The sequence below is a fragment of the Pygoscelis adeliae genome, unplaced genomic scaffold (genome assembly GCF_000699105.1).
Source record: "Pygoscelis adeliae isolate BGI_AS28 unplaced genomic scaffold, ASM69910v1 Scaffold48, whole genome shotgun sequence".
In the NCBI taxonomy this organism is placed as follows: domain Eukaryota; kingdom Metazoa; phylum Chordata; class Aves; order Sphenisciformes; family Spheniscidae; genus Pygoscelis; species Pygoscelis adeliae.
This window is the reverse complement of record NW_008825618.1, coordinates 6,575,704-6,589,668: the sequence shown is the minus strand read 5'-3', so window position 1 is coordinate 6,589,668 and position 13,965 is coordinate 6,575,704. Positions and strand designations below refer to the sequence as shown.

The following is a 13,965-nucleotide window of genomic DNA, read 5'->3' as shown; positions in this document are numbered from 1 at the left end:
TCCCAGCCCACTGGAGGGGGGATGAGCGAGTGAACGGCTGTGTGGTGTTTAGGTGCCCAACGGGTTAAACCACAACAGTCCTTTTGGCGCCCAACGTGGGGCACAAAGAGTTGAGATAACGACAGATCTGACCAGAGTGTGTTACGGCAAATTTGTCATAAGCATTCGTCATATTGGTTTAACAGTTGCTGGTCACAATGTTGATTAATTTACTCTCAAAGTTGTCGTGCTTGCTCTCAGAGTTGTGTTATGTAACACCTTACTTGCAGTACATGTTCCCTGTTGTGCTGTTTGTCACCTCTGGGAGCTGGGTCAAGGATATCATTTTGCTGCATTGTGTAACACTACTCGTTTATGACGTGATAAAATTTTTGGTCATGAGACTAATTTTTGTATTTGTACTCTTGTATTTGTACTTGGCATTGCCATCATCACCGTACCTCGGGATGACTTACCTTTTGAAAACTAATAATAATTACACCGTTTACCTTTTCTCCTCGGGCAACCAATCTACAGGGGAGGCAGGGGGACACACCTTCCCCCGCTCCTTCACCTTCCCTTTCTCCTTCAGGCTAGTTACAACAGCTCTTGAGAATTTTGAATATCCTTGGGATGTTGAAGCCAGCATGCTCCTATTGCTATGTCTCCTGAATGTGGTTCAGGACTTGTTTAAGATTAAACAATTATTTAAGAATACTATCCAGAGATCAACCCTGGTGACAGGCACTGAGGCTACTCAAACCCCGGCGACAGGCACTGTGACTACTCCAACCCCCGCGACAGGCACTGTGACTACTCCCCCCAGTTAGATTCTGTTTCCTTTTCAAGCACATAATGCATTGGATTGCTTTACTTACTAGCAGCAGTAGCAGGACAATATCAGGATTATCACAGGCACAGGCTATATGCATTGATGTCCAAAAATCCTCATCTTGATGATTTACATTTACTCCTCTGTCAATTAGAATTTCTGCAGCAAATGCATTATCATAGCGGGCACACTAGAAGAAAGAAGAACAGATTAGGGATGATGTTTTACTCAGTGCACAACTGAATTTATTACATAAGATTTTTCCTCCATTTAACATTTAAATTCAGCAGATGATGCACTGCAGTTAAACTGCTGTATTTGTAGGGGACAACAGCTGATGAATCTAGAGAAATAGTTTTGTGGAGACTACAAGTTCCATGTGCATGATTCACAGAATCCCTATTCCCTGTGAAAAAGCACTGTATGAAATCTGCTGCAATCTACAGTAAAGATGAGGCTTTCTTTCTGTTCAATACTGTAATTCCAAATCAGTGCACAGGTATCAGTGCATGATGATCACATCATGAGTAGTGGCATCTAAGTATATGTACACCCACAAGTACATATGTCCACGTGTATGTGAACTTCTGCCTTCTGCCCTTAGGCGGTTCATAGCAGTAATACACGCCTCTCCATACTCACTCCTATTTCCAATCCACTAACTATACTGATTCCTATTCAAGTCTCCCTGACAGATAAATACTCTGAACACTAAGGGTGTGTTGGGGGGGGGGGGTTGCACACATGTGTGTGTGTGTGTTTCTATACTTTGTTTTGATGACGGAGGTCACTAATTTTGGCAGAGAAGAAGAAACTGGCTTAGCTGTTGTTTTGAGCTTACTCCTCTGTCACATCGGTGACTTTTTATGGATGCGCTTATGGATAATACTTTAAAAGACAATCAGGGCACCTAAGTTAAGATCCTAACTCTGGCCTAACATACAAACTCAGTAACTCTTTAGGGAAGGATCCTCCCTCTTTCCCCACTGGAGACAGGTTACAGGGAGACTAATTTTCTGTATTAGATACTTAGATGCTTTGAATACAATCCTTAACATCTACGCCTCTTCCAATATTTAAAGCTGTATAATATTTCCCTGTCCCAAAAAGCACACATATACACTGAGAGTACAAATGTAGTGAAATCTGCAGATAATTTGCAAGTGAGGGTTAATAATTATGTTGTTATGTCGGTATCGCATGTGGAGCCACAACATGGCATCCAGTTTGCTGATCTGTATTAATCTGGCATGGAAGCCAGGACACAGGAGGAAAAGGGGAAGAAGGAAAAGTGCTTAACTGGATTCCACTGTGAAGTCAAGACATAGCTGAGATATTCAACTGAATGTAGGAGCTGCATGTACTACTGCAATAATAAATATAGATAACTCAGATGATGAAAATTAAACTCTATCAGGCTAAAAAGCAGTCCTGCTTTAAATGATTTCCAAACATACTGAGCATTAAATTATAGAACAGAAATTAAAGTTCTGACGTTTTTCCTTTAGCTTGCAACTTATTGGGCAGCTCTAGAAACAGACAGAAGTTTTGTTTTGTTGCATCAGTATCATTCATTGTATCAGTAGTGTAACTTACATTGAGCTGTTCAATGTTCAAGCTTCAACAAATCAGAGATAACACATTTTATAATACAAATCAACATAATCTCATACCAATCATATTTTCAAGGCATTGTTAAGCAAAAAAATTTTCTAGAGAGCTTCCATACAAAACAAACGACAGATGTCACTGAACTATTCTGTGTATTAATAACAGATACACAGCCTTTTGTGATTAGTTACCTGTTTGAAAACAGCCTAGGTTTGTAGCAGCAACTTAATTGCCGCTGACCCTTGATTCTTGTTTAATGGATTTTGTGGAGCAATTGGGCGATCTCAGTCAATGTTCCAGGAGCAAATTGGCACTCGTATACTTTGTTACTAGGGCGGGTTCGGTGATTGCCTGCGTGAATTGATATGACACTATGCGCTTCCCACTGAATGGACAACTCAGGCAAGTACTCTCTTTTTTTGTACTTCTCCTCTCATGGAGTCTAACGAGAGTTCAGTGAATACCTTTGAAGCTCCCATGGCTTCCCTGAGATTCAACCATACTGGGAGACTGTTACAGAGATAGCAACAGAATCTTTATGAAATGTCACATTTGATTTTTTTTAGAAATATATCACATTTTGGAAATTAACAGAAAAAGAAAAAGGAATTATATCATGTATCAGTTTTTAAGTAAAATGTGAAGATAAATATATTTTCCATCCATTCTGGAATAAACACATTTACCCTGCAACTGGAAAGAATAAACACTGATTAGGCTCCCCTTTGGAGAAAGCAGCTTACATAGAATTATAGTGGTAAAACTAGTACTTAGAATGGATCTGAGTGGGCTTTAAAAATATAATAAAGATGCATGCCAAATTACTATTTTGAGTTCTTGCAGGAAAATAAACTTGGCTTATCTGTTTCCCTGTATCATGACTCTCCTCTTCTATGTGTACTGCTCCCAGATAGGGGTCAAATCCAAATTTTATTGAAATCAGGTTTGCCCCATCTCCAGTGGGACCAGCATTTTCCTGTAAATGAATTATGAGTACTTATAAGTAACTCTGACTAAACTAAGGCAGTAGGTTACACACAGTTCTCTATTGCAAATTTCTTACTGCAGGAAGCTTTCCCTCCTTTTGAAGCATGTGTGCCTGTGAAGCAGCAGGCACCAGTGGAGACATACTGATTGTGACAGTGAATTGGGGCATGATGCAGAAGATCAAGAAACCTAAAAAGGCACAGTTCAGATTTGATCTGCAGTTAAAACGTTTGCATCAGCTGAACTAGACAAAGCAACCTAAAATCCCTACAGATGGATTTTTCTTTCTTCTATTTTAAAATGCCAGTGAGACAGATGTCACATCAGCCACACTGAAGATAAAGATTGTCTCCTAGGGCTTTCAGCACAGGGTAAGATTTGGGATGCCTTAATTTTGGGAATCCCAAAGCTAACATCTCGTATGGGCTGCATTTTTAAAGAATGATTGAGCACCTTTGCAGCAGGTAAATAGTTGGAGGAGAGGAAAGAGAACTTAAATTTTCTCTGTTCCAACTCATTACTGCACCCTCCCCTTATCTAGGCCTCTATTTCCCAAAGCCCTTGGTAAGCAGCATGGCCATGGAAGTTGGAAAACACAGGTTAATTACATAACGGAAACGCTACATCTTGCAAGACCACGGTCACAGGTGAGCTGGAGTCCAGTAATATTATAGGATCCTTTTCTTCGTCAAGAAATCACTCTATTTTGTGTACATATTATGAGAAACTTAATCCAACTGTTCTAAAATGAAACACTATGCCAGCAGACTTTTCACTAGATCTGTTATGCCCTTGTATTTGTGAAGACACATTTATTTTAGCAGCATTGTGCAACAAAGTTGGATCCAAATTTCTTAAAATAGTTTCACATCGAATAGAAAGCATGTCTGCAACTGAAGCATCACAGACCAAAGTAAAGGATCATAAAACTGAGGAATTTATGATGAGTTTTGCCATTGCCTTCAGCAAAGCCAAAATTTTACCTCTGCAGTATTTTCTTCCTGTCTGCCTGTCAGTCTTTCCTCCACATGCCCTTACATCTTGCTTCTCTTTTGGTCATTGTATACAAACTGTTTTCCTTTTATCTTCCAGTTACTTAATCTAAATTGCTATACAAATAATGATAAAATAAATGCAGATAATGTGTTAAATATCCACGTGTAGGAAATTGGTACAAGAAAATAGGCACAGAAACAAAAGGAAAAATGTTACATCATGGTGTTTTTCACATAGGACCTGTGAATCTCTGGACCATATAATCCTATCTTCGGAATCAAGCAATATTTCCTTTGTTCTTTCTTACTATACAGATAATTTATAAATAAAACATTTCATTCTACTTTGTTAGTTACCATTCCTATGACATGATCCATCCTTTTGTAAGCAATTTGAAAACGACCATTTATTTCACACACATAGCTGGATGCAATCATAACCACCGTGGACAACAGTGTAGATAAAAAATTATTGCTAAGCCTAAGCCTTTCTTTTTGTTAATATGCCCAATCTGCTACTCGGTATCCCACCATATTTATCCATAGTCACTAACATTAATCTTCAATCACTCTTACCACATGGAGCAAGGAGCCTCCTGAGGAAACAAGCGTATGAGGGTCAGCGCCATCCTTCAATAGCCGTAGCACTGAAATATCAAAAGAAAAGAGGAACAAGAATTAATGCAGCAATATACCTAATTCTGAGCTGTTAATTGGCTGATTCTTCATCATCTTCATTAAGAGATTTAATAATATATGCAAACCTCTCAGATAACATTTGCAAAACTATCATGTCAGCATTTCCCATCTCATCTATTTTAATGGCTAAGCTTGGAAGCAAAGGACCTTTGATAATGATGTTAAATATGAACAGTATCAAGGACTTCTCAAGTGGACAGATGACTATGTCAGTTCTGTACCTAGGAGAGGGGAAGGGAGAGCTGGAGGAGAGACCCTGTCTCAAGGTCACAATCACCTGATTAGTTCATTTGGGACAAAAATCACAGTCAACTGGTTTTGTTTTACTTCGTAGAGTTCCCATGAGATTTGTTGGCTTTTTCAGTAAATAATTGAAATTAGTGTTCATAACATATCACTTGAAATTAATCATCATACCAAAGCTAAACAATCTGCACTCAATTTAACCTTTCCAGTGCATTGTCAGATCACTGAGGTAGCATAACTCTCAAAATTATATTTGGAGTCAAACTCCACTCCCAGTTACATGTATCAAACCCCTTTGAAATGAAAACAGGCTTATAAACGCAAGCAAAACCACAACCCTTCCTATTGGTGCTCACTCAAGTGTGAAAATTCAGCACTTTTCCCCTTGGTCTTTATCGCCTTTATAACCTTTTCACTCAGAATCAAAGCACTGACTAACTCATGCTACCAGTGTTCATTACTGGGATAGAATTGCACAGTAACAATGCCAGACGTTATCAGGGGAATCCACACCGGCGTTGCAACCCTGTCTTCACTAAACTGGTATGAAGAACCCTTTCAAAAGGCCTCCCTCCAGGAGAGCAACTGCCAATAATGTTTCCTGTGTAGGAACACAGCTGGTTCTGCCTCCATCATCTGGAAATCCTGGTTTTAATTCCTAGTTAAGATTCCTGGACAGAGTTGTGCAATGGTCTGCAAAGAAATTTTAAGTTCTGAGTACCCCAGAAATCTGTTCCACTGCAGTGTCTGTCCTACAGGAGGGCCATAAAATTGTCTCAAGGCTCTTCTAACTTCTGTGAATGTCAAGAGACTCATGTACACCATCTCCTCCTTATCCATGCATTTTTCTTTCTCTCTAGAACTTGCAACTCCATTTCACTGTACATAACTTCTTACAGCATTCAAACATTCAGTTGACCTATTTGAAAGGGGTCAGTTTTCTTTTCAAATATTGTCAATTTACACAAGCAATGTTTTCTGAATGTGTTGAATGATTTTTGACCTAGAAAAATTCAGCCTAAGAAAGAAAATTTGGCTAAATGGCTGCAAGCCTGTAAAATTAAAGTGAAAGACTTGGTGTCAACATTATTAAATACTTCACACATAGTAAACATACTGGTATATTGGACAAATATTTATAATAGGTTTACAAATCCATTTAATCTTTTGCTCTTTTTTAAACTTTGAAAATCAAACATCAATCCAAATCATTGTATAAATCCATACTTTATAAATAGTTCCATGGTACCTATTTCTCCTCACCAAAGGAGAATTTAATTAAATGCTTCATTTAACTTACATAACTGTAAAAGACTTTTATGTTGTGGCAAATGCCATTTTGAAAGTTAACTACTGTTAGAAGTCACTGTTGTCCCCAGCATGTCCGCAAAAAGTAGAAGGGGAATAAATGAACAGTACAACAACTGCCAAGCAAGATGGAAAGCACTGAGGCAGAGTGGGAGGGTAGAGAAATGTTCACAAATTTTCATAACCTTAGGAAAAATGGATGAACGACAAAAAGCAAAGTATTTCCTTCTGTTCTCAGATCCACAAATCCAATGCTAAAGTACACAACTGCCCTCATCCAGACAGAGACCATTAAAAACAAAGGTTCAGAACTAAGTTCCTTCCTTCTTTGAATACCTAAATTGCTGACCATCTATGGAGATGCTTCCTCTACTTCAGGTTTTAGTGAGTAAAGACCTTATTGTAAATCCTCCCTCCTTAAATAGGCGTGCAACTGCATCATCCTCAAGACTTAATATTTTCAATGTTGTTATGTTTTGCCATTTCTTTATCAGGCCAGAAAATACAAATTCCATATCACAGAATATTTCTTAAGGCTCCGAAAGTAATTTCATTCTGTCAATCCCATCAGGATTTCACCTGAACAAATTAACACTCCAAGTTGTTCCACTTCCTCCATCCCTGCTTTTCAGGGAAAAACAATAAATTCCACCCATTTCAGTCTCTCAGCTACATAATACAGTGTTTTTATCTAGCATTCTTTCTTATGGACTCTGTGTGTAGGTTAAAAATGTGAACTATGGCTTGGTTCCACCTGCAATGGTAGTCTCATTTGCAAATATGGGAATTAAGGCAGATAGTCCTTGAAAGTGTGATTTGCAGAAATTATTAAACAGCCATAATTCTGTTCTCAAGGAGGCTTTAACTGATGACATCAGTGAGAGTACATAATCCTTTGAAAATGCCGTCTTTATGGCGTATTCTCACAGACTGCGCTGCTGTCAAAAGGGGGAAGGTATGTTATCCACTGCCTGGCCCACTCTTCCATTGTGCCAGCTCTCCCCACCTATGCAGCTGCACATTCAACTGGACCAGTAAGTCTTTTTTTTTTTTTTTTCCCCCTCTTTCTTTCTTTTTTCTCTCTCCTGGCAGGGTTAGTTTTCAGCCCCATCAATGTGGCTGACTGCATAGCTCCATAAGCACTAGCACAGAGGATACAAATGCACACATCATGTGGAGGCAGAGCAAGCACACTGCGTTTTGCTGGCAGAAGTCTTACGTTGACTAAGGCTGAAAATGAAATAACATCCTCAGTCTGTGTTTCTACAAGACAGGATAAGCCGATTAAGGAGCCAACCAAAAGGGTCTGTTCCCTTCCCCATTTGCAAAAGGACTTACACATCATTTACCTCTGGCTACTTCTGCATCCAGGAACTGACTCTAATGGCAAAAAATAAACCCAGCAAAAATAAAATGCAGAGTTTCTTGTTGGATCATTGAGATGAACTCAATCATTAAGAGTCTTGGGATCACCAAAACTGGCTTTTGGCTAGGTCCTTCCAAGCAAAGACAGAGGATGAAGACGCCGCTCTTTTGGCAGAAGCAGGACACACAGGAAGGTAAGACGGTTGGGAAACTGCATTTCTAAAAATATTCCACAAGAATTTCATCTGGAGCCCAAAATAGTAACCAAGTGACAGAAAGAGCCTGTGGCTACTTGGGTATAGAAAATATGGACAATTTATTGAATATCTTCGTTCCATCAAACCCCCAAAGACTTGGTTCTTACAGAGAAGCTATGCAAAATGAAGTAATATCTTTCCAGATCCATTTAGCAACACCTTGCTGTTGAAACCAAAAAAAATGACAGACCATTTCTAGATCTGAGATTGAAATTCGTAAGAATGAATGTTTTTGCCTTGCTTTTTTCCCCCCAGCAAAAATGCAGACCAAGATTACTGCATAAAGAATTAATTCGTAAACTGCGACCTTAAAGTAGAATACTAAATAATTATGACCGTAAACAAGTGATCAAATCACATACAAAAAATTAGGGTAAATGGATAAAAGCTCAGTAGTTCTTTTCTTTGTCTGGTTTATTTTTCCTCATTATTGCTTGTAGCTTAATCAGTGCTTCAGGAAATTCACGTCACAAAGACTACCAGGGCAAGATATGCAACCTACATTCCTCTGCATACAAAGAAAAGTAAAAAGCATTCCTCCTTCCTTGAATTCATCCCCCCATGCAAAACACAATAAAAAAGAAAATAAAGAAAAAAAGATCACAGAGGCAAAATCCCCCTCCCTACTATGCAATTCAGGTCATTCACTTAAGACTTTACTAGTCAGTGGGAAAATCTTCACCTTACGTTCATTTTTTCCTTTTGATAGAACTACTCCAGTTACTGTTAGTAATTTGGGATGAATTGCCCTAATGAGGACAGAAAGTAATAGATAACTGTATTCCAGAAATGCTATGTATCTCTTAATTAATGCAATTCTTATGGAAGTTTTCACAAGACCTTCTTTTAAAACTTCTTTTATTTGTAATCTTTCATGGAAGAGAAGTCTCCAGAAAAGATGAGGAGACTGAAAACAGGCTTTAAGGCAGGAAACTGACATTTACTTGAAAAAAACTGAGTAAAATTTTCAGTAAACTCTCAAGTCCTTCCTTTGTGTGTATAAACAGGTCCATCCATTCTCTGATGTCTTTTAGATTTGACACACAAAATTATCAACTACTTAGAGCAGAATTTCACACCTAATTTCATATCTAATAAAGGTGTTTTAGAAAGCATTGAAGTTATAAAGTCTCAGCAGTAAAGAAAGATAATAATCAAGATAGCTTTTTAGATATGCCTGATGTTACAGTTTTAACCAAATTATTCCAGTGAGCTGAATAGCTCTCCACACGCCATTGACTGTGTTGACTAGCTTATGACTTATTAGGTAGCCTTATAATCCAGTAAAGACAGTATTGCTGTGCCTGTTACCAGCCACAGGTCTTCTGCTAACTTCACATGTGGGACTAGGGCTGTAAGGCTTACTTTGTCTGGCTTGTCTTGGCTTGCTTGGAGCTTTATTTTAACTTTTTTAGCTGTTATAGCAACTGGCTAATGACAAGGTGGCATTTACCTAACAAATTTTAGTTTCGTTTAGCTTTGTACAACTGTGCTGTGTAATGCGTTAAGAACTGTTACATATATGGCAATAACCAGTACTTATGCTGTGTTATGTCAAATAGCATCTAGCTACTCTGGCATGTAGAACTATCTATGACCTTATATGCTGCAGACAAAAGGAGTACAGATCTGAAGGGACAGCAGAGCCTGGAAGGTGAATTCAGAGGGCCCAGGGCTATCAATAACTCACCAGTGATCAGCTACTGATGGTAGTGCAAACTTAGCAGCTGGGCAACGTTGCATTCACAGCAAACCCAGTTTTAGTAGTAACAGAAAAGACAAAAAAAAAGTGCCTAATATATGTAAAACTTAACTATTGGCCATCTGCTGTGCTGGATATGGAGTACCAGTATGTTTCTATTAATCATTCCTCTGGGGAGTAGCAGCTAAAAGTACACTAGTACACTAACAGTAGCGTAAACTTTGTTCCTGTTAACACCTGTTTTTGTTCTCTCTAGTTTAGCAGGAATAACTCTAGCTGGAAGGCTTTACTTGTTCGTTATGTGCAGCAACATGACTTACTGCAGAAGCCTAGCTAAGACCATGCTGTTGCTGGAATGGATTATCCCATTCTCCTCCTGCCTCAGGCTGCATGTTTCTGCCACTTGCCTCTCACTGGCACAAGGCAAAGATTAGTTTTCAACTAGATCAACAATCTGGGAACATGGCACTGGGTAATGGGTATGAGTAGGGAGAATGGGGTAGTCACCACTTTCAGCAACAGCTGAAAGCAGTTTGGGCATAAACTGACCATGAAATTGAACCACTGGACAACAGAAGTGATGCTGAAGGAAGAGAAGTAGCATACTTCCACCCCTTCCACTTCCACCAGTTAAGGAAGTGTCATATTTTGCCCTTTACTCCCTCATAGTCAGACCTTTGGTCCAACACTGGCATCTTAAACTCTGTACAGATGCACCACTTAGAATTCTTGCCACCTTCATGCCTCTTTAGTACTCTTTGAGTACTCTATGAAGAGCCTGCTATACAACTCAGCTGCATATGAGAACAGATGAATGCCAGTCTCTGATAAGTTATTCTTAATCAGAACAGCAAATGAAATCCAGCACGATGTCATAAATTTTTGGTGAATGCAGTCTTAGAAAAATATTTACCTCATACCTTTGCTATGATTAGTTTAAAATTAAATTTTAAAATCCAAGTACCACCGTTGGTAATTTAATCATTCTTTTAAGTTGTCTTGTTTACCTAACAAACACATTTACACAGTAGCAATACTGTTACCACATCATTACTAGTGCAATAGCTGATGCTTTCTTTCAAAGCAAGCTCTACCCATCAGTTGACAGAGGTTATTCAGAGCAGTCATGCCCTTAATGGGCTTTTCAAACAACTGATTTGTAATCCTACTGCTTTTTCCATCCTTGAAATATTTCTAGCAACCACTGACAACATCTGTCACACTTGTTCAAACCTCATCTTCTCATTTTCTGAAGAACTCCTGGAAATAAATTCCCACCTTTACTGCACAAAGATGAAAGAAAAAAAAACATAAAGGAAATATGCACAACATTTGGACAGCTAAGTGTTATGCCATTCACAGAATGCAGGAATGAAGAGAGGAAGATTACTGTTTCCATACTGGCTGAATTTGAGATGTTAGCCTTGCATATCCAAGCTATACTGTCCACTGTTTGAACAGAAAACTGATGAGGATAGGGTTGATGCTTCCATCCTCCCTGGCAGAGCTCCCGTAGTGTATAATTTTTTCAGGCAGCCAGGAATCAGATTACCATGACCCCAAAGCAACTGGGCCATTGATTCTCTGCTGCATTTAAAAATGTGATGTGAATTGTCAGGCTGATTCCTGAGCTCCATTCAACACAGCATTACCTTTAAAAGAAACAAACCAAACTACCAGTGAAACAGACAGAGGTAGTCCTACAGCCCCAGACGACATCTGTCCCAGCTATAATGTTAGACCCAGATCAAAATACGTTAGTTCTATCCCATGTTCTCTTTGTAGAGAAATCAGTCAGACCCCAGGCTTGGAAGCAGTTGAGGGGCTCGATCACTCCACTGTGGGATTGAACTTCAAGCAGCACAGGTAGGCACATGACAAGATAGGTCCCTTCCTTTCTGCCTAGTCCTCTGCTACTTTCTCACCAGGCCTTGCACCCTCAACTATTTATACATCCGTGCCCAGGCATTCAGCAACCCTGACAGCTTTCTGCCAATGCACTGTCACTCTGGAGGTCAAGGGCACAGCCATCCTGTTATCTGAGGTACCTTGAACTGGAAAACCACATAAGAAATAATGGTTATGTTTCTAGGCCACACAGACACTAGGTCAAACTCCAATGAGATCCATGAGGAGGGTCACAGTTCCCCCAGTGGGGCAGATATTTCTATCACTATAGACATAGCCAGAATAATTTCTGAGTTTAGGGACTATGATTATTTAATAACTGCTAAATTTAAAACTTCTTCAGGCAAATTCCCCCTCTTTCATTTCATTTTTATATACATGAAATTTAATGCAGTCTGTGCCTCCACTGGAAAATATTAAGGCCACAAATCTAATGGCCTAAAAAATGCTAGTGTGTGCCTCTTACAGTGCCCAAGCACAGTGACAGAAATTAACTCATCTCCTTACACAAAAGTGACAATGGGCAGCAGTCAAACTTGACACGCCTGAGTTAAGTTGTGATATGGCAGGCAAAGCATCTCCGTTCTGAAAAGACAGATATTTACATGGAAAAGCAGTGTAGACTCTGAAATCATTTCAGAGGAACAAGATTTAAAAATAAGTGGGTCACATTACCTAATAGCCACACCTGATTTCTCTCTTTTTTTTTCCTTTTTTTGTAGGATATTTATTCCCAAAGTCGTCTTTTCTTTCTTTTTCAGTTCACAGTATCTAACGCCTTCCTGCTTTATAGTTACTCTTTCAAATAGAAGGACCCTAATTTATATCATTTACTTGCAAATACATGCACTGATGATATCTAGAGTGATGTGGAAAAACAGTGGTGTAAATCACAGTAATTTAGAGAAGATTGGAAGCAGCCATTCAGTTCTACGGCCCAAAGATACTGCTGCAAGGGCACACCCAGCGTCACTAGTCAATGGTGGTCATCCCTTGTTTTGCCTCCCTTTTGAATTAACTCTTCCAGAGCTAGAGCTTTGGCCAGGTCACAGGGAGAAAACTGCTGTGGTAAGGTCTGTCTTTCTTGTTTATAAAGCTGTGATTTTACCTCACTGTAACTAAGACCTGTATATATTACAGAGCTGTTGCTAAAATGATTCAACACCACCTCACAAAATATCACATGCTTAGCTAAAAATATTGCTTCTATCATCATAGCTGATAGCACAGCAGGGGTTTTGCCAGCGTAGCTACTTCCCAGGCCAAAATAGCTGTGTCATCAAAAACTGGTAGCACAGACCTGACTGAATTCTGAATTTCTGTTAGTGAGATAAAATTACAATGAAAACAAAGCTTTTTAAAATTTACCGTAAGATGAACACTCTAAAATTAACCTTAGGGAAAGCAGTTGATCATACAATAAACTTAAATATGGCTTTTCTCAAAGCTTTCACTTCCAACTAGCTTATGCGAGTTATTTATTTCAAGGTTAAAAAGACCAAAAAAAAAAAAGGAACCTAATAGCATTTAGGTCACCTATTGCATTCTGTATACATATTTTATCTGTCTCCAATGTGTGGGTTTCTCCTGGAGGTCCTGACAAAGGTGACTAAAACCAGCAAGAACATGATCAGCAGGCTGCGGTCAGTTATTACAAAAGCTCACACCCGACTGGGTTCACCTTAGAAATATGTGTCAATTTGAAAGCTCTTAAAATTACCAGTGTAATTTTTAGGCTAACTTTTCTGCTACAGACACACTCGATTGTACATTTAAATGTTTGTAGAATTGAATAAAAGTTTCAGACCTTTACAATATTTTACTAAATATGTTAAATTTATTTCAGATTTTGCAACTTTTCAATCCTATAGTCATTAAATGATAAATACTAAAACACACATCAGCAAAATAACTTGTTCTCTGGTCAGTAGCTTAATTTGAAAACCATTGCCATCTCATGCTTTTCCTTAGTGTAACAGTGAAAGTTAAAGAATTTGCATACAACACAATTTTTCTGCTGAATAGACTGTACACCCCCTCTGTTTCACCCACCATTTATGTTGATCCTATGCCAAC

The 13,965-nt window shown here is 38.8% G+C and overlaps 1 protein-coding gene across 1 annotated transcript in view; it reads right to left on the bottom strand.

Annotated features, from left to right (window-relative positions):
• The window catches only part of MYO16 (myosin XVI), a 278,671-nt gene that overhangs the window by 223,451 nt on the left and 41,255 nt on the right, over positions 1-13,965 (bottom strand). The window contains exons 3-4 of the mRNA XM_009333377.1: positions 4,981-5,051; positions 858-1,001 (exon numbers count right to left, since the gene is read on the bottom strand). Of these exons, the coding sequence (XP_009331652.1) occupies positions 858-1,001; positions 4,981-5,051 (215 nt within the window). The remainder of the gene's footprint in view (positions 1-857; positions 1,002-4,980; positions 5,052-13,965) is intronic.